The 23,627-nt window shown below is 60.2% G+C and overlaps 1 protein-coding gene across 2 annotated transcripts in view; it reads right to left on the reverse strand.

The window, feature by feature from the left end:
- Nucleotides 1-23,627, reverse strand: part of LOC311512038 (SPARC-related modular calcium-binding protein 1-like) — a 29,215-nt gene continuing 5,588 nt past the window's right edge. The window contains exons 2-12 of one of the 2 annotated variants that reach the window (XM_084613038.1): nt 10,146-10,338; nt 9,817-9,923; nt 9,112-9,211; nt 8,355-8,405; nt 7,588-7,674; nt 6,873-6,950; nt 6,041-6,233; nt 4,598-4,680; nt 3,509-3,608; nt 2,057-2,291; nt 1-501 (exon numbers count right to left, since the gene is read on the reverse strand). In XM_084613038.1, the coding sequence (XP_084469164.1) occupies nt 2,063-2,291; nt 3,509-3,608; nt 4,598-4,680; nt 6,041-6,233; nt 6,873-6,950; nt 7,588-7,674; nt 8,355-8,405; nt 9,112-9,211; nt 9,817-9,923; nt 10,146-10,338 (1,221 nt within the window). In that variant the 3' untranslated portion in view covers nt 1-501; nt 2,057-2,062. The remainder of the gene's footprint in view (nt 502-2,056; nt 2,292-3,508; nt 3,609-4,597; nt 4,681-6,040; nt 6,234-6,872; nt 6,951-7,587; nt 7,675-8,354; nt 8,406-9,111; nt 9,212-9,816; nt 9,924-10,145; nt 10,339-23,627) is intronic. The other variant, XM_084613039.1, reaches the window with a different exon arrangement.

Below are 23,627 nucleotides of genomic sequence, written 5' to 3' on the forward strand. Positions count from 1 at the left end.
ACTTCTATAATTGATTGATTCAGGACACAGATTACAGGACTGTTGGGTTGTTTTTTTTCCTGCCCGTTTTCTGCTTTATAAGGAAGTGGAGGGATTATAAAGTAGTTGGAGCCAATTTTAACCCCCCCTCCGATAGTAAACAGTAAAAATAAGCAAAGATTGGGGGGGTTAAATAAAATAATAACCCTTAACGGCACTTTACATTTTGCAGGATTCTCTTTTCTACAGAAGAGAGGAAAACCAGGACTCGACTGCAGCGGAGTTGCCCAGATGCAAATAAATGGCCCGACACGTCCACATCCCTTAGATCGACCGACCCCCTTCTTTCTAAAAGGTCCGTCCGACTTTCTTCAGCGCCAGGGAAATAAAAATAAAATCCACATTCTACAGTTCACAGTGCAAATCGTCTGCCATCAGAGGTGGGAATGCAGTGCTGGGCGAGGCAGCGCCCCCTGGGGGTGGGAAGGGCGAAGCAGGGCGCGCCCCTCTTCAAGGAGACGCCTGGGGAAAGAGAAATGCCGATCAGATGCAGGTGTTTGCCGCGGTAGCAGCGTGGGGCCCCAGGGTGCTGGGCGCACAGTGAGAGAGAATCCCTGCCCCAGAGTTTGCACAGCAGAGGAGGGGCAGGAGTGGAACTGAGGTATGGAGACTGACCCAAGGCCGTGCAAAGCTGGGGATAGAACCCAGGAGTCCTGGCTCTCAGCCCCCTTGCTCTAACCAGCAGATCACGCTTCCTCCGACCCACCAAAGCCAGACCTTCGAAAGGCGGCTTCATACACAGCCCTGCCGGTGACCTTCAAGGTTGATCAGTTGCAGAGGGCTCGGAGAAGAGCCCCAGGAATGATCAAGGGCTGGAAAACCTGCCTTAGAGTGAGAGACTCCAGGAGCTCAGTAAAGAGAAGGTGAAGTGGTGACAGGATCCCAGGCTATCCGTGCCTACAGGGAGGGGCAGGGTAAATACTTAATACTGGGCTTTTCAGTCTAGCAGACCAAGGTCTAACACGATCCAATGGCTGCAAGTTGAAGCTGGGCCCATTCAGGCTGGAAATAAGGGATACATTTTTAATGAGTGGAACGACTTACCCAGGGGTCGTGGTGGATTCTCCATCCCGGAGGATTTTTTTTTTAACCAAGCCAGGATGTTTTTCTAACAGATCTGCTCTAGGGATTGTTTCGGGAGCAGTTCTCTGGCCTGGGCTATCCAGATGAGATGAACACAATGGTTCCTTCTGGCCTTGCAATGAGCAAGCTGCAGCCCTTGCCATCCCAGCCCCAGCCTGCCCCCTACCCATCCGGCTCTCCGCAGCGCTACCAGGCTGAACTGCAGCTCTCTCACCTGGGCAGTGGTGGTGTAGGCATGTGGGTCCCAGGATATTCGAGACACAAGGTGGGGGAGGTGACACCTTTCATCGGGCCGCCTTCTCTCTCAGCACAGAGCTTGGGCCGCGAGAAGACAATACCTCCGCCTTGGCTCTGTCTAACGTAGGGCGGCCAGCCGGGAAAGGCCAGCTCTGCCGTGGAGAGGCGGCAAGCTCAGGACTTGCCCTGCTGTCCCAGTTTGGAGGGACAGGACCATCCCCTGGCCAATGACCGCTGGAGACGAGAGATGCTCTGCCCTGAGTTACTGCTCAGGTGTTCTGAGTAAATCAGCTCTTAGCTGCAGGGGGCGACACTTGAAAGGCCCTTTTCTAAGACACACTGATGCCTGGGAAGGGGATTTTTTTCCCCCTGTCCCATGCAAGAGAACTGGGCTCTTCCCTCCCTTGCTTTCTGTGATAGCTTGCAGCCCCTGGCAAATCCGGGTCCCCCAGATACAGGAGGGGAGTGGGGGCGGGGGGTGGGAGCCAGGCTGCCCGAGTTCCAGTCCCAGATTGGCCCGGAGCAAGGGGCTTTGCTGCCACACAGTTCCCCCCAGCCTGCCCGCCCGAGAGCACCGGGAACTGGGTTCCACACCGGCCGACCTCCCCATCCATCCTCCCCGGGCTGGATTTGAACTCTCAGCCCAGGGGCTCTGCTGCCACCTAATCGAAAGCCAGCGGCCAGCCCTCTCGCTCACCCAGCGCTAGCTGAGCCCCAGGCAGCCCCTGAGCTCCTGCAGGGAGACGAGCCGGTTGGCGTCCAGGTCGCAGTACTCCAGGAACTTGCGGGCGCAGCGTTTGGGCCGCGTGCGCTGCTTCACGTAGAGCTTGAGGGGCCGCAGCTCCCACTCGCTCAGCCCGTCGCTGAAGTCCTTGTCCAGGCGCATGAAATGCCAGCGCGCTGCCCGCTCCTCCAGGCTGCGATCCGACAGCCTGCGGGGGGCAGAGACACGGTCACCTGCCGGGGCTCGAAGGCCCAGCCCCGGCACGCAAGCCCCCCCCCCCCCCCGCCGCCAGTGAGCCGTGAGGTTGCCGGGGCCGCGGCAGGGCGACGGGGACGCCTGCTGCACCCCACCACCCTGCGGGGACTTTGGGACGCCAGCCGGGAAGCGCCCCAAAGCGCCGGGCTAGGGCAGAGGACTCTGGCAAGAACAGCTGTCAGGGGATTGCAAAGAGAGCGGGCGTCTACAGCCTGCTCCCCGTGGGAGCACCCGGCCCTCGAGAATCGATGGTCCATCTAACTCAGCCCAGGGCGATTTTGGAAAGATCCACCCCTGTCTTCCAGCAGCTGGGGGTTTAGGGTCCCCCCGAGCTAGGCTGACCAGATAGCAAGTGTCAAAAATCGGGACGGGGGTGGGGGGTAATAGGTGCCTATGTGAGAAAAAGACCTCAAAATCAGGACTGTCCCTATAAAATCGGGACATCTGGTCACCCTACCCTGAGCCCGCCGTTACGTCCTTGACCAGCTTGGCTAATAGCCACTGATGGATCTATCTGTCCTCCAGGACCTCATCTAGTTCTTTTTTGAACCCAGTTGTATGGAGAGAATGGGGGGTGCACACGCTGGCTGAGGAAGGAGAGGCCTGGGGCCTTTTAGGCTTCTCCCAACTCCCTGTGGGGCAGAGCTTGGCCATTATCTCCATTGTACAGATGGGGAAACCGAGGCACGTAGCGACTCAGTAACTTGCTCACCCAGCAAGTCAGTGGCAGAGCTAGGACTTGAACCCAAGTCTCCTGAGCCCGGGAGCAGTAGCCTAGCCACTGTACCCCCCTCCCTGTCTTGGGGGAAGCAGAGTGGGAGGGAGTCTAGACTTATCAGATGAGCCCATCCACCTCCCAGCCACGGCCAGCCCTGGGCTGAATGGCTAGCCGCACCACCGTGGTCCCCCTATAAAACAGATTCCCCGGGGCCCTGTAGCCTCCCGGCCGGTCACGAGACTAAGAAGTTGATGAACCTTTGCACAGCGTCAATAGCACCGGCCCCGCCCCGCTTCTTCTTGGCCGCCCCGGGGGGATAGTTAGCCCTCCATCAGCCAGCAGGGGTCGCTACAGAGCAACAGGCCAGCCCCCAGTGTCGGGGGAGAGCCCGCCAGAGAGTCCTCGGCTCGCCCTTCAGCATTCACCGGGCCCCCTGCTCCAGCCCGGCTCACCTCCTATATGTGATGAGCATCAGCCGGGACTCGATCATGTCGGATGCCAAGGCCTTCATCAGACTGGACAGGAACTCCGCCTTCTTGGGACCCGGGCAGCCTGGAAGGGGGGTGGGGGGGGTTATGTGAACTCTGGGGAGCTGCCCACCCATGACTCATCCCCACTGCAGGCCCCTCGTGGGGCCTCTCTCCGTCACCCACGCCAGGAGGGAGAGACCCCGGCACGATGCTCGGGGGGAGGCGGCAGCCAACTGGATTTAGAGTCTTTCGGCCTGGGGGTGGCCACGGACCCCCCAGCCAACGTCAGCGGGGAACTCGGAGCAGAGGGACACCCCGCTGTTCCTACAGTTACAAGCCCCTGTCGCCAGGAGGGCAGCATGGGGGGCTGGCTGGCTGGCTGAAGGAATGGGGCACAGGGCCTTTCCCCTGTAGGGGGTGCTAGCTGTTGTCTGGCCTGATGGCGGGAGTCTGGCTGGCTCAGGGGGGCAGGGAATGGGGCACAGGGCCTTTCCCCTGTAGGGGGCGCTGGATCTCATCTGGCCCCAGGGAAGGGAACTGGCTGGCTAGGGAGGTGGGGAATGGGACACGGGGCCTTTTCCCTCTAGGGGGAGCCGGCTCCCATCCGGCCCGAGAGTGGGGGACTGGCTGGGAATGAGGCATGGGGCCTTTCCCCTGTAGGGGGCACTGGTGATCTGGCCCACGGCAGGGGACTGGCTGGCTTGCATGGAGGGGGGAATTGGGGCACAGGGCCTTTCCTCTCTCAGCCCCAGGGTGGGGGACTGGCTGGGTCGGGGGGGCGGGGGATGGGGCCTTTCCCCTCTAGGGGGCACCAGCTCCAACGTGTGAGCTCTCACCCCCACACCCACTCGGGGAGCTCTGCCCGGCCAGTGACAGGCTCAGCCAGCTCCCTCGTGGGCAGCCTCAGGAGAGAGGCCAAGAGGACCAGACTCCCCGCTGCATGGGGGCCGCTCATTGGCAGGACACTGGGGGTAGCCGAGTGCCACTTGGCCGGAGAACCCAAGCCGCCCAGGCTACCCATGGAAGTTAGGGTGCCAAGGACATTGGTTTTCCCCTGCACCGCCTCCCCACCTGGCAGCGCCCTGTCCCGGAAGAGAGAGCTCATCTCTGCGCTCTTGGCCACGGCATCGGACTCACAGTCTGGCGGGAAGTTCCTGGGTGGAAGAGAGACAGGTCAACGCCTGGACTTTCACAATTGGCGCGTGGCACTCGCAGCTCCCAGTGCTGGGGCAGAGGAGTCAGGGTGGAAAGGGGCTGCGCTTTGCAGGACTTTTGGTGCTTCCAACCCCTCTCCAGACATACCCCATAGGCAACCTCTCCCCCGCGTTTGCAGGAAGGGAAACTGAGGCACAGAGGGGGTGGGTGGGAGGAAGGATTTGGCCCAGGCCACATGGTCAGCCAGGAATAGAACTAGAGAGTCCCAACTCCCCCCCCCTTTAACCACTAGACCCCACTCCCCTCCTAGAGGTGGGGACAGAATCCAGGAGTCCTGGTTCCCAGCCCCATCTGGCCACTAGTCTCCCATTATGATCACATAAGCTAGCATTAGCATTAGCCATAAACCGGGTGTTGGCTACTGAGCGATTCAGTAGTTCACACATTAAATCCACATTAAGTTCTTCTCTGCACACGTTTATGGGTTCGCTAGACCGACGGCCAATAACTCAACAAGGACTCTGCCTCCTCCCCTCGGCCTTCATTCCTTGGGACCCCTCGCCATCCCGCACGTGGACGCGCGGGGTCTGCCCAGTGCCATGCACCAGGATTCACCTGGGGTGACTCTGGTGAAGACCGTAATCCTAGAGTTGGCTCCAGCCATCAGAGTCCTGACTCGGGCAAACATTTTCCTTTGAAAAACAGAATTTCCCCCACAAAAGTGTGTCTGTTTCCAGCTGAAAAATTGAAGTTTTCATCCAAAAAGAGGAAGGCCTCAGTATTTCAATCCAGAGAGGCTGCCACGGTGCCTCATGGGAGCTGTAGTTTAGGTGTTTCATGCTTCCCTGTTCCTCTATGGGCTAGGCTCCCTGACTGGACTACATCTCCCATGATGCACTGGGGCCAGAAACTCCCTTGCAGTAATTGCATCTTCAAGCGGGGAGGCTGTGGTGCATCTTGGGAGCTGTAGTTTGGGTGCCTCAGGATCCCATTCTCCTCTATGGGCTAGGCTCCCGGACTGGACTACACCTCCGATGATGCACCACGCCCACCCCCCTTTCTTGGAGAGGCGGTTGCATCATGGGACTCCCTGGCCCTGGTGCATCATGGGAGATGTAGTCCAACCAAAAGCCCCCCAACATTTCCCATGGAAAATTCAAATAAAAATGATTCCCCCCCCCCATTTTCAAAATTTCCAATGGGTCCAAAAAAATTGATTTTTTTCCCCTAGCTCTAACCCCCCCCCCCCGCCTTTTAACCCCTTCCACTCCCAGGTGGCAGGAGACAGTCAAGGCTTATGCCAACCTACAGCCACGCATGCAGCAAGCTGTTCTGCTGCATCGGGCGCTGGACGCTGACCTGGTGGAGGTGCCAGGGATGGGCCGGCCGGTGTCGGCCTGCACACACCAGCAGTAGCCCGTGGCCTGGTGGCACTGCACGGGTTTGTAGGTGCCGTCCCTCTCGCACTCCGGGACGAAGGTCCCCTCCTGCTGGTGCTGCTGAATTTCCTCGAGGGCCTCCAGCCGCTCCTGCTCGCAGGACGGAGGGAAATCTGCAGGATGCGGGGAGCAGGGGGGATTATGGGGGTGCTTTTTACCTTTTAACTCTCCGGGCAACCAGTCCCCACCTGCCCCCCCTCCACCAGCTGGGATCAGAACCCAGGTGTCCGGGCACCCAGTCCCTTCTGCCCGCCCCCCATCCCTCCCCACCCCACAGCTGGGAGTGGAACCCAGGCATCCTACATCCCACCCCCAACTGTAGCATAACTAGATCAACCTTCTCACTCCCTTTCCCTTCCTCGCCCCACTTTGGGGTCAACGCCCTTGCCGAAATCCCAGACATCGTCCCCACCCCATTTGGTTTCGGTGGCACCAACGTGTCTGACAGTGGATCCCAGAGCTGGTTTTCTGGGGCTTTTATTTGTGGGGCATCGGCGCCAGACCCGGCCCAGGGCCCCATGGCACCCGGCACTGTACAAAAGAAAGTCTCCAGTCTAGAGAGACCCAAAGGAAAAGGATCCTTCACTGAAAACAGCCCCCCCCCCCAGTTCTCTGCACCCCAGGGCAAAGCTGGGGATCAGAGAAGGGTCTGCGAACGAGACCCCCAAAGAATTCAGCCCCGGCGGCAGCTGGAGAGCCAGGGGGCAAAGCTGGGAACTGAACCCCGGGTTCTCTGCCCCCCCCCGAGTTACCTTGAATCCGCTTCACCGTGTGGTTGGGCTTGAAGTCAGGGAGGATGATGGGTATGAGGAACGGCAGCGAGGTCCCCTCTGAAAGCGGCGGAGAGAGATTCGGGGGTGGCGGGTGGAAGGAAACCCCCCAGGCTCCTCCTCCCACCCTTTCCACCCACCCCACCCCCTGCCTTCTCTGGACACACGCCCCTCCACCAGGGGGCAGCAGGCACCCCCCCCTTTCCTCCCAGCCTGCCTGGGCAGAGATGCCAAGGCTAAAACCGTGCCGGGGGGGGGCACAGACCTCTGATGCCTCTGACAATTCGGGGCTCTCCCCTTCATAGGTGCCGGGTGTGGCCCAGGGGGCAAAGCCCCCAGGGGAGGTATAAGGGGAAGAGCCCCTTATATTTGGGGGGGAACCATCCCCCCCAGATAGGAATGGCATGAGGGAGGGGTGGCTGAGCCAATTGTGGGATGGACAAAGGGGGCAGGAGATCACACGGGGTTAACAGCAGAGCTGCAGCCTTGCCCAGGGGAGCAAAGGGGACCCAGGAATGCCCCAGGTGAGGGGGGGGTTCAGATGGCACCCCTGGGAGCGGTTTGAGAGCCACCTGGGGTGGTGAAAGCTCCCCCACCCTCCCTGGCACGAGTGCAAAGTGGCAGACGTGCATGCCGTCAGCCGGGTACGTGCCCCCCCGATGAATGGGAGGCGGGGGGCGGGGAGAGGGTTGCTTACCTTCCTGCTTGTGAGGCGGGGGGCTTGCCGGGGTGGGCCTGGGTCTCCCGCCTTCTGCGTTCAGGGAGGAAAAGAGTTCGAAGGCCACTATTACAGAGGTCTTAGTGCCATCTATTCTGCCCAAAGAGTGGAGTTCACAGCACAGACCCCAGCACCAGCAGCCCTGCTGGGGAGAAGCGAGGTGGGGTGGGGGGAATAAGGGCTCCCCCCATTATCACGGCCGCCAGGACACCGGGCACACACCACCCTGGCCCCCCGCCCTTCAGGGCACTTTCCTGTTGTCCTTTCAGCCTTGTTCTCACTGTAACCACCTGTGACCCCCCGCAGCAAAGAGAGGGAAACTGAGGCACAGGGAAGGGGCAGTGACTCAGAAACGGGACTAGAACCCAGGCATCCTGGCTCCCAGTCTAAGGAGCTGGTGGGCAGCTGGCCAGTCCCAGGTTATAGGGCTAGAGTCTGGGACAGAGACCCGCAAAGACCCATTAGGAAGCAGGCTGCAGTACCTGGGTCTCCCTCTAGAAGGTACCCACTCACTGCTCCCCACTCGCTGCTCAGCTGGCTGGGGAAATCTGTGGGGTGCAGCAACCGCCAGTGGGGGACACCCCCTCGCTGCCCTGCCGGGGTGCTAGGCTATGCAGACGGGCATGGCAGAGGATGGAGCAGGGGTATGGTGAGACAGGCAGGAGTCATGGCACTGCAGTGGGGCAAGGGGGGAGATATAGCATTCATGGGGGGGGGGGGGCTGGGATGAGGGCTGGGGGGGTTACCTCTCCGTGAAGAGTTAGGGTCCTGCCAGGACGGTCGCACCACGTAGGACCCTGGGGATGAGCGAGAGACAATTCATCCCCATCGCCCAGGTGTCCTGATGCCCAGCCCCCCTGCCTATCTCTGACCTCTTCCTCCACATAAGACTTCCCAGGTCCCTGAATATGAACTCCTTCGGTGGGGAGGGCTCAGACCAGACCCCTCGCCCCATGGCAGGATGTTGCCCTACAGGGGGCGATTTCACCTCCTCCCCGACCTAGGAATACAACCCCTGCGTGCCCAGACCAGGCCCAGACGCAGCTGGGGGCTCAGGAGGACACAGGGTCCGTCCCAGATGTGTGGGGCCTAGGAAGATGCTGGGCCCAGCACACAGCAGGAGGCGGGGTGTATGTGTGTGTGTGGGGGGTGCACTGCCGAGGTGGGGGGGTGGGGGACCTGGATCACAACCTGGGGGCAGTGGTGGATTAGCCACTGGGCCGACCGTGCCCGTGCCCAGGGGGCCCTGGCCAGCCGGGGGCCCCTGGAAAAAAATCCACCACGGGGTGGCGGAAGCCCGGAGCAAACAAGTTGCAGGGCCACAGTGCGTGTGTTGGGGGGGCCGCGGAGGGAGGGGCAAAATGGGGGTGGGATCATGGGCGGGGCCTCAGGCAGAAGGGGCGGGGCCGCAGGCAGAAGGGGCGGGGAGGGGCCCCTCACTTACTCCGGCCCGGAGCCCCACGAAACCTTAACCTGCCTCAGCCTGGGGGGGCTGCCGGGTACCTGTGCAGTTGGGCGTCTGGTTGAGCACGGACGTCCCGCTGACGGGTTTGCCCTCGGCGGTGGCACACCAGCAGTAGCCCGTCTGCTTGTGGCACTGTACCTGGGCGGGGAGGGACGCACAAGGCAGGTGACCCCCGAACGGGAGCTTGGGGATTTTCAGGGGGGGAGGTTTGGACTTTTGGGGCCGGATGCGGGACGGGGCGAGTCTCTCAGAAATTCTCGGGGGGGGGGGTGGCGGGGGAGAAACGATCCCCTCGCGGAGCCCTGGCTGTAGGGAGCTGACAACGCGCCCCCCATTGCCAGGATCTGCCCCCCCCCCGGGGTCCCCTGAAGGGAGGCCACACCCCATGCACATGGCCCTGCAGGTTGGTTGCCCAGTTTCCACACAGGGGCTCTATGGAAGGGCATTCATGCCACCCCCCCCCCCGCACTAGAGGGTGCTGCATGGCAGGGGCCCCCCATGCCCAAACCCCACACACGTTGATACAAGGGGGGGCAGAGATCTGGGGTGAACAGTGGGGGGGGGCCCTCTGGGCAGGGGCGGTGACAGCCGGCGCATTGCACATCCTCCCTTTGCAGCCGACGAGGGCTGGGATGAGGGGGGTTCTCCAGGAAGGCTGTGGGGCGCAGAGGGACCCTGCTGTTCTCCCGCAGAGGAGGTGGGGGGGAAGGGGAGAAGCACGTTCCCCCCACCCTCACCAGTACCTGCAAGAAGGAGCCGTCCTCGTTGCACTCAGGGACGTAGATGGAGTCCGCCTGGTCCCGGGCCAGCGCCGCTGCACGGTCCTCTTGGCACCGGGTGAGGTTCACGCCTGCAGGGGGAAAGGTGAGGGTTAGAGGGGGCTACGGGGGGGGGCTGCTGGATCCCACAGGGCTGCCCAGGGTCTAGGGGCAAGGGACACATGCCCATGGCCCTGGCATCACAAGCCGGGGGACAGGGAATTCCCCACCCCACCCACGCGGCCGGTCAGAGTGGGGAGCGGGAACCAGCTCCAAGGGCACCTTAGCTGCTCCCCTGCCAGGGCTCTACCTACTGGTGGGGTCCCGGTGGGCGCCCCCACAGCGGAAGCGGGGCAGCGCCTCGAGGTGGGGCTCCTGGCACTGGGCGCGCTGGAAGACACAGTGGGATTTGTAGAGCTTGCCGTCGGAGGCACAGACGGGGCGGTGGCGGTCGTGGGGGCATTCGGCCGGGCACGGCAGCCCCCGCTCGCTCTCCGAGATGATGAACTGCAAGGAGAAAAGGGGCAGAGAGAGATGTGAGACGTCAGCATCCCTGCCCCCCACCAGATCCACCCTGCACCGAACCCCTGGTCCCCCCAGATCCACCCTTCATGGCCCCTTGCACCCCCCAAATTCACCCTGCATGGCCCCTCCTTATCCCCCAGATCCACCCTGCATGGCCTCCTTGTTCCCCCCCCAAATCCACCCTGCACAGCCTCCTTGCACTCCCCAAAATCCAACCTGCACTCCGCCAAATCCACCCCCATGGCACCCCTGACCCCTCACTCCACCCCACACAGCTCCCCCTTGCTTCCCCCCAAATCCGTCCTGCACATCAGCCCCCGCCTGCTCCAACCCAACACCCCCACCCCACCCCCACCAGGCTGCAGGCTCCACTGAGACAAGGCTGCTGGACCCCCAGTGGACCAGGTGCGTCTCTCCGGCACCTAACTCCTGGCCAGCAGCCCCCCAGAAGGGATCGGGGTGAACGCAGCACGCAGCCCTGGGGGCTGAAGCGTTGGCTCAGAGAGGCACCACTAAAACTGGGAGGAGTGGTAGATACGCTGGAGGGGAGGGATAGGATACAGAAGGACCTAGACCAATTGGAAGATTGGGCCAAAAGGAATCTGATGAGGTTCAATAAGGATAAGTGCAGGGTCCTGCACTTAGGACGGAAGAACCCAATGCACAGCTACAGACTAGGGACCGAATGGCTAGGCAGCAGTTCTGCAGAAAAGGACCTAGGGGTGACAGTGGACGAGAAGCTGGATATGAGTCAGCAGTGTGCCCTTGTTGCCAAGAAGGCCAATGGCATTTTGGGATGTATAAGTAGGGGCATAGCGAGCAGATCGAGGGACGTGATCGTTCCCCTCTATTCGACATTGGTGAGGCCTCATCTGGAGTACTGTGTCCAGTTTTGGGCCCCACACTTCAAGAAGGATGTGGATAAATTGGAGAGAGTCCAGCGAAGGGCAACAAAAATGATTAGGGGACTGGAACACATGAGTTATGAGGAGAGGCTGAGGGAGCTGGGATTGTTTAGCCTGCAGAAGAGAAGAATGAGGGGGGATTTGATAGCTGCTTTCAACTACCTGAAAGGGGGTTCCAAAGAGGATGGCTCTAGACTGTTCTCAATGGTAGCAGATGACAGAACGAGGAGTAATGGTCTCAAGTTGCAGTGGGGGAGGTTTAGATTGGATATTAGGAAAAACTTTTTCACTAAGAGGGTGGTGAAACACTGGAATGCGTTACCTAGGGAGGTGGTAGAATCTCCTTCCTTAGAGGTTTTTAAGGTCAGGCTTGACAAAGCCCTGGCTGGGATGATTTAACTGGGAATTGGTCCTGCTTTGAGCAGGGGGTTGGACTAGATGACCTTCTGGGGTCCCTTCCAACCCTGATATTCTATGATTCTATGATTTGGGGATGTGGCAGGAAGGCACAGAAATACCCTCCCCCCACCACATCCAAGGATGCCCTCGTGCTAGGGGATGGCAGAGCCCCACACCCCGATTCTCAGGCTCCCTCCTTGTCTCAGCCCATAGCCGCCCCCCGGCCCCGAATTCAGGATGGCTAGAGAGTGCCCCCTGCAGGGGGGAAGGGGCACATGAGTAGGAGCCTAGCCGTATGAATGAATAAGGCCTCTCAGTTCATCGGTAGCTCTCCCAGCACGTGGTCAGTATCAGTCACACCATTTAACAGATGGGGAAACTGAGGCATGGGAGGGGGGGCATGATTTGCACGAAGCTTCCCAGCTGGCAGGGCCAGGAATAGCAGCACCGTCTCCGTCACTCCTGTTCAGCGTGCTAACCACTAGGCCACCACGGAAAAAGCACAGAGCCCTGTAGCTTGGACCCAGGCAGGTGGTGACGGGAGGCCAAGGTGTTTGCTAGACTACCAACACTAGAGGTGCCCCATGGAGAGGAAATGGGGGAGCCCCGCCCTGGGGTTCTCCATAGATCCAAGCTGAAATTCACACACACACCCCCACCCCCCGGGCATTGCTCAGCCATCCTCCCTGCCCGGGGGGAGCCGAGCTCCCTGTGTGACTTGGCAGGGGGACAGGAGTTGGTTTAACTAATTGCACAGTAAATAAACGCCAGGCGAAAGGGGGGCCCATTAAAAGCCACTAAGTTTTCAGACTTCGGTTGCTTCATGCCGGTGTTTTTTCCAGAGCGAGCGCGCGCTGGGCTGGCAGGGAACAGGACAAGCCCGTCACTTAAAGCAGCTGGCGTAACCCTTTAGGTGCCCGGCAGGCACATGCCGCTCTCTCCCCCTTTGGGGGTTTTAAAACCGCTGGATCTGCCTGGACGCCTGGGTTCCTCCAGCTCCTTTCCGACAAAGGCCCCCAATGCACGGAGGTCAGTCAAGCCACGCTTGGCAGGTGGGGGGCAGGAGGGATTTGCCCCTCTTTTATTGGGGGGTGGAATCTTGAGGTGCAAGGGAAAGGAAGCACTTGCAAGAGGTCACATAGGGGAGCCAAGACTAGGACCCAGGTGTCCTGGCTCCCCCCCCCCCAGCTGTCAATTCACAGGGACAGGGGGATCCCCCTCCGAATTAAAGAGCCACTTCCCAGGTCTGCTCCCATCCCTCCTGGGGCCAGGTTCTCAAGCCAGCAGTTCGCCTTGGCCAAGGGGAGTGGGCGCCTTGTGTTAACAGAGGAGAGTTTGAAAGAGGAGCCACTCCTCCCCCGCCAGTGGGAAGCAGCGACCCCGGGAGCGGGCCTTGGCACACCAGCCCAGGGGGGCCTGGGCCCCTCTGCCAGTCTCCGGTGGCCGGGCACAGGTAACATGGTAGCTGGGCTGGAGAGAGAGAGAGAGAGGCAGTCAACCAAAGGCCTTGCCCCAAACAAGAATTTCCTCTTTGCTCCCCGCACACCAGGGGCACCGTGCCAACAAGAGGGTGATTGGCAGCTGGCGGCTTGGACTCAGGGGAACCCTGCCACCTCTCCAGTGCTCCGGTGCCAGGCTGGAAATGGGAGGAGGCGGGCAACGTTTCAGGTCCGCAGGCGGATTAATGGGCAGGTTGTTGTTTGCGCTTGTAAACCGGGAGAGCGCCTGTCTAGTGCCCTGGCCCACCCATGTCCCCGGGGCAGAACCGCGGCTCCCTTCCCAGGCTTGGCTCAGCTGGGGTCCCCGGGCGGCCGCCCCGCCAGGAGCGCTCTAGGTCGGTGGTTACGGGGGCCAAGTCCTGGGGTGACGGTAAAGGGCTCATGTGTTAGGGAGAAAGGGGGAATGCATCACACCTCCAACTATCCCAGTCCTGCCCCCTCGCGCTTCTGATGCTCCTCAACCCGACCCACAGCCCCGCTATCCCAGCCCTGGGTGCCCCACGGATGCCCCTCAACCCGACCCACAGCCCCGCTATCCCAGCCCTGGGTGCCCCACGGATGCCCCTCAACCCGACCCACAGCCCCGCTATCCCAGCCCTGGGTGCCCCACGGATGCCCCTCAACCCGACCCACAGCCCCGCTATCCCAGCCCTGGGTGCCCCACGGATGCCCCTCAACCCGACCCACAGCCCCGCTATCCCAGCCCTGGGTGCCCCACGGATGCCCCTCAACCCGACCCACAGCCCCGCTATCCCAGCCCTGGGTGCCCCACGGATGCCCCTCAACCCGACCCACAGCCCCGCTATCCCAGCCCTGGGTGCCCCACGGATGCCCCTCAACCCGACCCACAGCCCCGCTATCCCAGCCCTGGGTGCCCCATGGATGCCCCTCAACCCGACCCACAGCCCCCTGCTATCCCAGCCCTGAGCATCCCCCTGCCCCACTGATGCCCCTCAATCCCCGACTTGAGACACAGCACCCAGATTTCAAGAGCCGGGCTCTGCAGGATGTTCCATGGTAGGAAATGGGTCCATGCCACGATCCTCTGTCTTGGGGTGCACCAGACCAGGGGTTGGTGGGGCAGAGCCCCCTGCTCACTGGGCACAGAGCCAGGAAATCTTTGATCCCCGCCCCATCAGCTCACACTCTGCTCTGGCCCGTGGGAACGGACACTGTCACTGGCAGAGCAAGGTGGGATCTTGAGACAGGACAGAGAGAAAATCTAGGATTTGGGGGCGGGGGTGGGGGAGAAGAGGGGCTGATCATCCCCACTCTCAATCCTTGATACCCAGCCCCAAGGGTTTGTACAGCAGTGAGCATGTGGGGGCCCACTCCCTGACTGGGGCGCCTAGGTGCTACCATAATACAGCTAATAGCAATAAAAATGGACAGCGCCTGGCACAACGGGAGACCCGGGACCCCCCTAGGGGTCCTGCTAGGTGGTGTGCATTTAGGTGTATTACAGTAGCACCTAGGAGTCCAGACAGAGGTCAGGCCCCCAGGTGCTACCGTAATACACCTAATAGCAATAAACTTGTGCAGCCCCTAACAGGGGATTGAGGTGAAGCGGGGAGGGACCGTGGGTGGGTGTCCTTCCATCCTATCACCCCACCTCAGGGGGCAAGGGCAGCTGTCACTGGGGAGGGGGGGGTCACCCAAGAAGCTCTAAGGTACCTGTCCGGCCCCCATGATTGAAATATTTGAGCCCCTCCCAGGGCTGTTGTCCCTGTTGTACAGAGTGGGAAACTGAGGCACAGAGCGGCTAAGAGACCTGCCCAAGCTCACACAGGGAGCCTGTGGCAGAGCAGAGGTGTGATCCCAGGCGGGTGTCCCAGCCCCTGCAATTCCACCTCCCAGCTTCCCCCCTCCTCCAGCTCTGCTGGTGCCCCTCAGTCCTGACCCGCAGCCCCCCGCAATTCCACCCCTGGCTTTGCTGCACCCCGACCCAAGCCCTCCTGTCGCCCAGAAGCAGATAAGAGGCACTTGAGGGGGTTTTGGGGTGGGGGGTGGGGGCAGGAGCAGGGAGCCTTGCATGGGAATGGGGCACTTGGAAATACAGAGGCCTGCACCTCCAGGCTGCCTGTCTGATCGGCTGCTCAGCAGCCCCGGTGGAGCAAGCGGGCTGGTTCTGAGCCCAGTTCCCAGCCCCCTGCAACACCCAGCGCTGTCCACACGAAAGGGGGCTGCCGGCGGAGAGGCTGAATTCTGCCCTCCGGCCCTGGCAAGTGCCGGGCGCCACATCTGCACCCCGGCAGACCAGCAGCCTCCATCCTCCTGGGCCACTATCCCCACCCTGCCCAGCCAGGTCCTCCCGCTGGCGCCAAGGGGCTGGGATCCCGCAGGGCCGCGAGCATTGGCATGGGAAGCGGGTGGCGGGCCCCGAGGCCAGGAGCTGCCCTGGCTGCCGTGCAAAGGGCAAAGCTGTTGACAGAATGACGGGACGGTGACATAAACTGGCAGGGGCGGGTGGGCGCGAACTGGCCGAAGCTCCCAAACCCTCACGCGGAGAAGAGCCCTAGACGCACATGGTGCTTTTCAAAACAACAGCCCCGGGCCAGCGGCACCCCCCAGCCCGCTGCAAACAGGACACCAACTGAGGGCCCCCCCCTTAATAAATACACCCGACGCCTCTTTCCATCAAAGGCGTCTCTTAGCCGCACAGACGTGACATCACTCCTCCCGCCTCTCCATGAGACGGGTCCCCCACCCCGCGAGGAGCAGGGACAGCTGGCACGGACTAGCCCCCCCTCCCCACCGAGCCGCCTCCCCTCCCCCAGCTGCGAGTCCATCCCTGGCTGAGTCTCCGCTCCCCTCCAGCTCTCCCACAGCAGACGCTAGTCACCTCAGGCTGCTGGTGGACCTGACGCTGGTAGCAGCTCAGAGACCGTGGGGATGGGCATGCTAGAAGAACTTGGCTATAGGCCGCCACCCCCTCCCTCACGCTTAGACACTGTTCATGGACCAGTCCTCCTGATCCCAGTTCGAACCCCTGCCACCCACCCCTCTCCGAGAATTCACTTCCTCTTTGCGTCCCTCCCGAATATGCCACAGAGGGTCTGAGGCTGCTGGCTCCAGCCACTAGAGGGGACATGACACACACACACATAGCCAGCGTGGTAGCAAAGTCACTGGGAGGGGGAGGGCGCCTCAATAATGAGGGAAGCTCCCCACCCCCACTATACAGCTGCTCGCAGGCAGGCCCCCCCACTCTTCAGGCCGCTGGTCCAAGCTGTGTATCACTGGCCACCAGCCCCCACAGGCCGAAGGCAGCTACCCCACTGAGACCAAAATATCCCAGCCCATAGCAGACACGACTGCCGTGGGCCCCCGGCAGAGAACAAGAGGGACTGAGGGGTGCCAGCACTCGAGACCCCCCAACCCCCACAGTGGCAGGGAAGTGAGATGGACCCAGGTAATCCCGGCAAGTGACCCGCACCCCCTGCAGCAGAGGAAGGCGACACCCCATCAGGGTCCCTGCCGATCTGAGCTGGGGGTGGGGGGAAATTCCTTCCTCTGGTGATCAGTCAGACCCTGAGCACACGAGCCAGAACCAGCCAGGCAAGCGCCTGCGAGAGACAGAACAACCAGTGCCATCTCAGGTACCGGCTCACCCAGTCTCGTGGCCCTTCCCCAGCCGGGGCCATCCCTGCTGGTTAAGAGGAAGGGGATTTCAAAACAAAACAAAACAAAACAACCCCTCCCAGAACACATGGTGGGGGGGACATCCCTTCCTGACCCTGGCCAGCAGAAGCCCTGAAGCATGAGATTTAGGAACAGAAGAAAGAAACTGGAAGTGAGCCCCAAGGCTACCGGGGCCTGCCCCCCCCCCCACAAGCAATCAGCAGAGGGAGTTGGGGGGGGGTGAAGACATCAGCTCAGCCCATCCACCCCCACTCCCACCAGAAGGGCAGTTTGTGACTTCCTCCAGGCATGCAGTCTCGCTGCTTTGTGGGGGGGAAGGTATCAGGGGTTTTCCACTGCAGGGGAAGGGAAGGAGAGCTCCTGGCTCTGCCACTCACCAGGAAACCCAGGAGTCCTGACTCCCACTACCCCACACACCCACACTGTAGGGGGTTGCTGCAGGAACAGCTGCCCCCCCCCCCAGAGGCAGCTGCATCTCAGCGCTGGCTGAGGATCCCCGTACAAACAGCTGCCCCACCCCAGAGGCAGCTGCATTGGGCGAAGCCGGCCCACATGTACACAGAGGGGAACAGAGCCCTGCAGGCTGCTCCTCAGAGGGACACGGGCTGCCCACGTGGGAGCCGAGGCCAGAGAGCCAGCCTGACGGCTCCCGTCGCAGCTCGGGGCCCCTGCCACCACTTGCTTTTCCTGGCCACTGCTCTGCGGTTACTGAGCCAAGCTCAGAACCTCTTTGCCCCCCAGGGTCTATTTATTCCTCCCCGGCCTGCGGCTCCAGTGACCCCTGATAGGCAGGATGAAGGTAGCAGCCACTGGCAGTCCCCACCCCCGCTGACCCAGCCAGGCCTGGGGACGGGAGGGCTGCAGGGGGGATGCTGTATATCCTAGCCACCTGCACCCCTCCACACCCAGCCCGACGGCCCACGGGTGGGAGACCCCAGCTCTGCCTCAGACCGCACGGGCCCTTCTAGCTCCGCATCCAACCCCTCCTCAACCGCACCAGCCCCATGGAACTGGATCCAGCTATCCTAGCAGCTGCTCCCCATCACATCTGTGGGTCCCTCCAGCCCCACATTCCCACCCCCAGCCCCCACGCAGTGTTGCCAACTCATGATTTGGTCACAAGTCTCCTGCTAATTATCATGTTCCTTAAAGCCCCCAGCTCCTGGAAGCAGGTGGATGTGTGGTGACCTCAGCCTTCGTTCCGAGTGGACCACCGCTGCCCTCACCCTCTAGAGCATCCTCTCCTCCTTAGCCTCGGGGGGGGGGGGGAAGGAAACGCATGAATGAATGGCAAGCCCTGGAGCGCCCGCCTCGCCCGCCAGCTGGGGGACTGGCTGCCCGCTCAGTGGTTTGTGGAGATGGCCTCAAAACGGGCACATTTAGTGAAAGAACTGGAGTCAAAGTGCCCAATATGAGGCTTGGCGGCTTCCTCTGTGGCCCACGGGTTGGGATCCAGGAGAGCCAGAGTCCAGGCCCAGCTCTGTGCCTCAGTTTCCCCAGCTGTAATATGGGGATAACGATCCTGCCTTCGTCTAGTTAGACTGAGTTGTTGGGGGCAGCCCCCTGACACAATGGGGGAGCCCCCCCCCACCTCTCAGGCAGGGGTCCAGCCCTGATCATAACCCCTACAAACAAGCCAGGCTCCAAACGGTTTATTAATAATCGGCCGTTGGGCTTCGTTACCGTTTAGCTGGGAAACCAGCTCCGCTGAGTTGTTGTCTTTTCATCAAGGGTTGCTTAGGCCCGTTCTCACCTGGAGGTTAATTCTGGCAGCCGGAGCCAGAGACCACACCCCGTCCCCACCAGCCTCAGCTGCATCAACACCCCGCAGCCATGGCCCGGAGACAGCACGGCCGCCCACACGGGCTGGTCCAACCCCCGGGGGACCGTGGAGCCTGGCCCGAGAGTGCAATGCCTTTAAACGCCAATATTTGGTTAGATTCCTCTTCCCACCTCCACTCCATCCCTGGAGCGGGCGGCAGGGGGGGGAACGCCCCCAGGGAGCGTGTCCCCCTCCCGCATGTGTGTCTGGCCAGCTCTTGGCAGACACCCGCTGCATGCTCAGGGCCCTGGCAAGCCAGCCGCATCCATCTCAGGGCCGTGTCCGTCCCTGCCACGACTCCCGCTGATTCCCGCCCCCCCCGCGCCTGCCTCCTGGCTGCCAGCACTTGCCAAGGCACACAGACGGGCCCATACAGCTGTCAGCCGAGGGTAATTTGTTAGGGCCCCTGGTGGCCCTGCCACCGAGTCAAAGGGCCATTGTGTACCAGCCACACGCCGCGCCGGCCCTGCCCGTCGGCCCCCCCGCTCCCTCCCCCACTCAGACAACAAGAGCCCTCGCTGTATAAGGCCGGCGTTGAGGCCTGGCCGCGAGCGACCGGGCCAGGCGGATGAAGGGGGCCTTAGTCTGAGAAGGGAAAAGAGGGGGAAAAAAGATAATCCGTGGGGCTGAAATTGACTCAGTCTTGAAGATGAGATCAGAGACCCCTTCCCTCCCCCCCGCTCAGGATTTCTGTCCAAAAGAGGCTTTTAAGCAACAAAGGGGAGAAAAGATTATTAATAACCAGGTGCTTGACAGCCGAATCTCCAGCCCTGCCTTCCCCGCTGCAACAGGGACAGCTGCGGGAAGGGGATGCTTCCGAGTTGGAGGGGGAAATTGCAAGGCTGGGCTAGCAGGGGGGCACCATCAGCAGAGGCTGAATAGCGACCTGTGCTTTCACCTAGTTACCAATCCACGCGCCCCTGCCTTGTCAGGCTACTCCAAAACCCCACGAAATGTGACAGGTGGAAGAGGAGGGGTCCCTTCCTGCTAGGCTACTCCTCCCCCAGCCTGCATTTCCAGCTCCCAAGCCCATGCACCCTATTCCCCCATACAGTGACCACCGGATCCGATTCTTTCCAGGCCCAGGGAGGCTGCCCTGATCAGAAGAATGCTCCTGTGATCAGGGACGCTGCCAAAGAACTGGGCCGGCTGGTGTTGACCAGCAGAGGCGCTGAGCGGCCGCGGAGGCACTGGGGCTGCCTGCAGACTCAGGCAGACGGGGCTGCACCCCTGGGAGACATTTGGAAGCGTCTCTGGTGCCGCGAGGGCCGGAAACCAGCTGCTCAAAGATCTGTCTCTTTCGCCAGCACTAGGTTCAGCAGGATCAGAGCAGGAGGTTGGGGATGGAGGGTGTCCTCTTGGCTCCAGAGAAATGGGACTCTGGCCAGAGAGATTTTCCCCTTACCATGTCCTCAGCCCAACCCCTCCCAATTCGGGAAGGATGGAGGGAGGGGAACGAAAAGACCAGGCCTGCCCTCCCCCCACCCTGATTTCCCTGGCACAAGCGGCCTCAAATCAATTAATGGCCCTCCCGCACCTGAGGAGAGCAAGCCCGTGGGAGGCTAGCTGTCTGTCTGACGTTCCCCCTTCGCATGCCGCTGTTGCTCCTTGGCCTGGGTCCTGGGACAGCGCGTTCATTGCCCATGGGCAGCAGCACCTGGGTGGGTTCCCGCAGCCTGTACTGAGCTGGATTCTGCCTGGAAACGGGCCGTGGGAGGGTAGGGGAAAATCCCTGCTAATTTCCTGATTCCACCCCCACCCTGAGCTCGTCCTGCCCTGGCCTACAGAGACAGCTGGATCTGCATTGCATTGGCATGCGGGGGCGGGGAATTGAGCAAGCCAGAGGATGGGGGGGCCCAGATCTGTGATGTCACCTCTGCTGCTACCTGGGAGGGGGGGAACACGGAGCAGTGGTGGAGGGCAGAAAGCTTCCACCCACCTAGCCCGGGGGCAAGGCTGGCCTAGCCACAGCCCTGGGGGGAGGGATGAACCTGACGGTGGTGCGGAGACTAGGCCTGAGCCGATGCTACCATGAGCTCAGCTGGAAGCTTTCATGGCCTGGTACCTAAGAGCCCCCACCAGATGCGCAAGATGAGGGGGCGGGAGGAGACCTTGGAGGGGTGGACGTGTTGCACGCCTACAATAGCGCCTCCACCCTGGGCACACACCACTCTCCCCTCCCCCCCAGTCGGACCTGGGTTCTATTCCTGGCTCTGCTGTGGCATGAATCCCTGTCCAGCTCCATGCCTCAGTTTCCCCGCTCTGTAAAAGGGGGAGAATGCTGCCTGTCTTTGTAAAACACCCCGAGATCAACAGACAAAAATGCCAGATAAAAGCTAAGGATCGTAGCTCAGGGGTGGGTAATAGATTAAGAAACCGGGCAGAGTGTTATCTTGGTTTTGTTCCCCCAAACCCCTCAATTGCATTTGGTCATTAGCCAAGAGCATAAGTCCTTTGGGCTAGGGACTGTCCCCCTACACACGTGTCCGTACAGCACTTGCCACCATGCCTGCCTTGCATGCTCCCCCCCTCCAATCCCCCTAGCGGCCATATAAACGGCTCCTCTCAGTATGCTTGTAGACCATCTCCCCCAGCCCCGCATGAGTCTCATGTGCAGCAAATCCCCAGGCCAGACCTAATCCAAGAGGGAATCTCCTCCCGGGAACCCACAGCCCCAAGCAACCTCAAAACAAACAGCTCCCTGCTGCCAAAGCAAACCGGAGATGTGAGGACACCGCTGGAGGGGACTTGATCCCAATTCAAGTTCCTATCAAGAGGAGACAAGGCCCCAGGCTGCACACCTGGCTCTGGCTCCTGCTATGGGAGGGAGGGGGGCAGGAACCGAGCCCAGAGATCGGAACGTCTGGAGTTCTGTGCTGTGAGGACCCAGTGTGGCCTCAGTGTCCGTCCCCCCCACACCCCCTTTCCGATCCCCACGCATGGAGAAGCAGAGATGCAGTGGGAGAGACTTTCAGGAAGAGGAGCCTAGAGACAGAGGCCCAGGTAAAGTGTTAGGAGGAGAAAAACAGCTCGACGGTCAAACTTGTTCAGTAGGAGCCTAAATATCGACCTGTGCACACGGATTGAGGTAGAGCTGGGAAGGAAAGGAAAGGAAATTCGATGAAAATGTGAGATTTTGGGGGCGGGGGGGGAATCAAATTAACACAAAAAACAAACAAACAAAAATGTGACCGACAAACCAAAACAAAAGATTTCAGTTCGAGTCAGAGTTGAGGTCAATCGAAACGTTTCTCTAACTCCTGAAACATTTTGATTTTGGCCCTTTTAGTGTAAACCAAAGTTGAATTTCAAAACACAAAGTTGTTTGGAACTAAAACACAAACTTTGAAACTTCTGAAATTTCAAAATTCTCCATGTCGAGTCAGGAAACCCATCAGGATCGACCCTTTCCCCAGGAACAGTCCCGCTCCCAACAAAGCTGCTTTTGGGGGGGCTTTTTGCCCCAAAATTTTCATTGAAACATTCCCCAGCCAGATCTAGTTTTTGGAACCCAGGTTTTGGACTCCTTTAGCCATATAATTAAAGTCCCTCCCCCATTACTGAGGGAGCCTCCTATTATTAAGGTTGGAAGCCAACTCACTTTTCATCCGTGGTGACCTCTTATGTAAAAATAAGAGCGAGGAAGAGAAGACTGAGGCTCGGGACCTGAGAACAGTTCTCATGTACATAAAAGGTTGTTACAGGGAGGAGGGGTGGAAATTATTCTCCTTAACCTCCGAGGACAGGACAAGAAGCAATGGGCTTAAACTGAAGTAAGGGAGGTTTAGGTTGGACATTAGAGAAAAATTCCTAACTGTCAGGGTGGTGAAGCACTGGAATAAATTGCCCAGGGAGGTTGTGGCATCTCCCTCACTGGAGATTTTTAAGAGCAGGTTGGACAAACCCCTGTCAGGGATGGTCGAGATAATACTGAGTCCCGCCATGAGGGCAGGGGACTGGACTGGAGACCTCTCGAGGTCCCTTCCCGTCCTAGGATTCTATGACTGATGCTACCTGCAGCAGCATGACATGGGTTTGGGGAGTGACATCCCCCCGCCCCCGTATCTTGGAGAGTTCAGTGGTAGCCAGGTGGGGACCTCAGTAACAGCTGGGTAGAAATTTGATTTTCCCTTTCCCAGGGAATGCCGGGATTTCAAATTGTTCTGTTTTGAGACAGAGAAGCAGGGAAAAAAGTTCCTCTGAACCAAAAAAAGCTGGGGGGGGGGGGAACAACCCACCCCAGTTGGTTTGGGGTCAAAGTGTTTTGTTCCAGTTTTGACGTTTAAAATGTCTTTTAAAAATATATTTTAAAAAGTGAATTTTGTTTGGAAAGGGCAAAAATTTAAAATGTTCAGTCTCCAAATGGTCAAAACAGGATGTTCTGAGATTATTGGAACATTCATTTTGTCCTCTCCGCCCCCCCCAAAGATGAAACTGACAGGATCAGAAAGACGTCAGTTTCCATGAAAGTGGTACTTTCTTCCACAAGGATGCTGATGAAGAGTTTCCAGCCAGCACTGCTCAGCCCCTCCTCCGAGCCCCGCAGCTCGCGGCACGGGATCTGGCCAGACAACATGAGCTTTTGGTGTGTTGTAGCAGCCACATTAGAGAACATTTGTCCCCAATGGCCTGAGAGGTGCAAAAGGCGGCTGGCACGCATGCCCCGACTCCTCATGCAGAGAGCTGCAGAGAGGGCCCGGTGGCTAAGCCAGTCTCTTGGGAGTCAGGTCTCCGTCCTCGGCTTTCCAGCAGCTGATATTCTAGCATGGGTAAAGCCGGGCCACCTGTTGCATCAGGGAGTCAAGGTCACATGCCAGCCAGCGAACCCAGCCCGTATTGATCGCTTTCCAGGGCACGCGCTGGCCGGGCCTGCAGCTGACTAAGGCCGATATATATAAGGCCCAAGAGGATGATGGCAGCATGGGGCTGCGATTAAAATTAGAAGGTGCATCAGCACCCAGACAGGCCGGGTCAGGCACTAAATACAGACGCTGCCCGTAGCTT

The sequence above is a fragment of the Lepidochelys olivacea genome (assembly GCF_965140295.1).
Source record: "Lepidochelys olivacea isolate rLepOli2 genome assembly, chromosome: 23".
NCBI lineage: Eukaryota > Metazoa > Chordata > Testudines > Cheloniidae > Lepidochelys > Lepidochelys olivacea.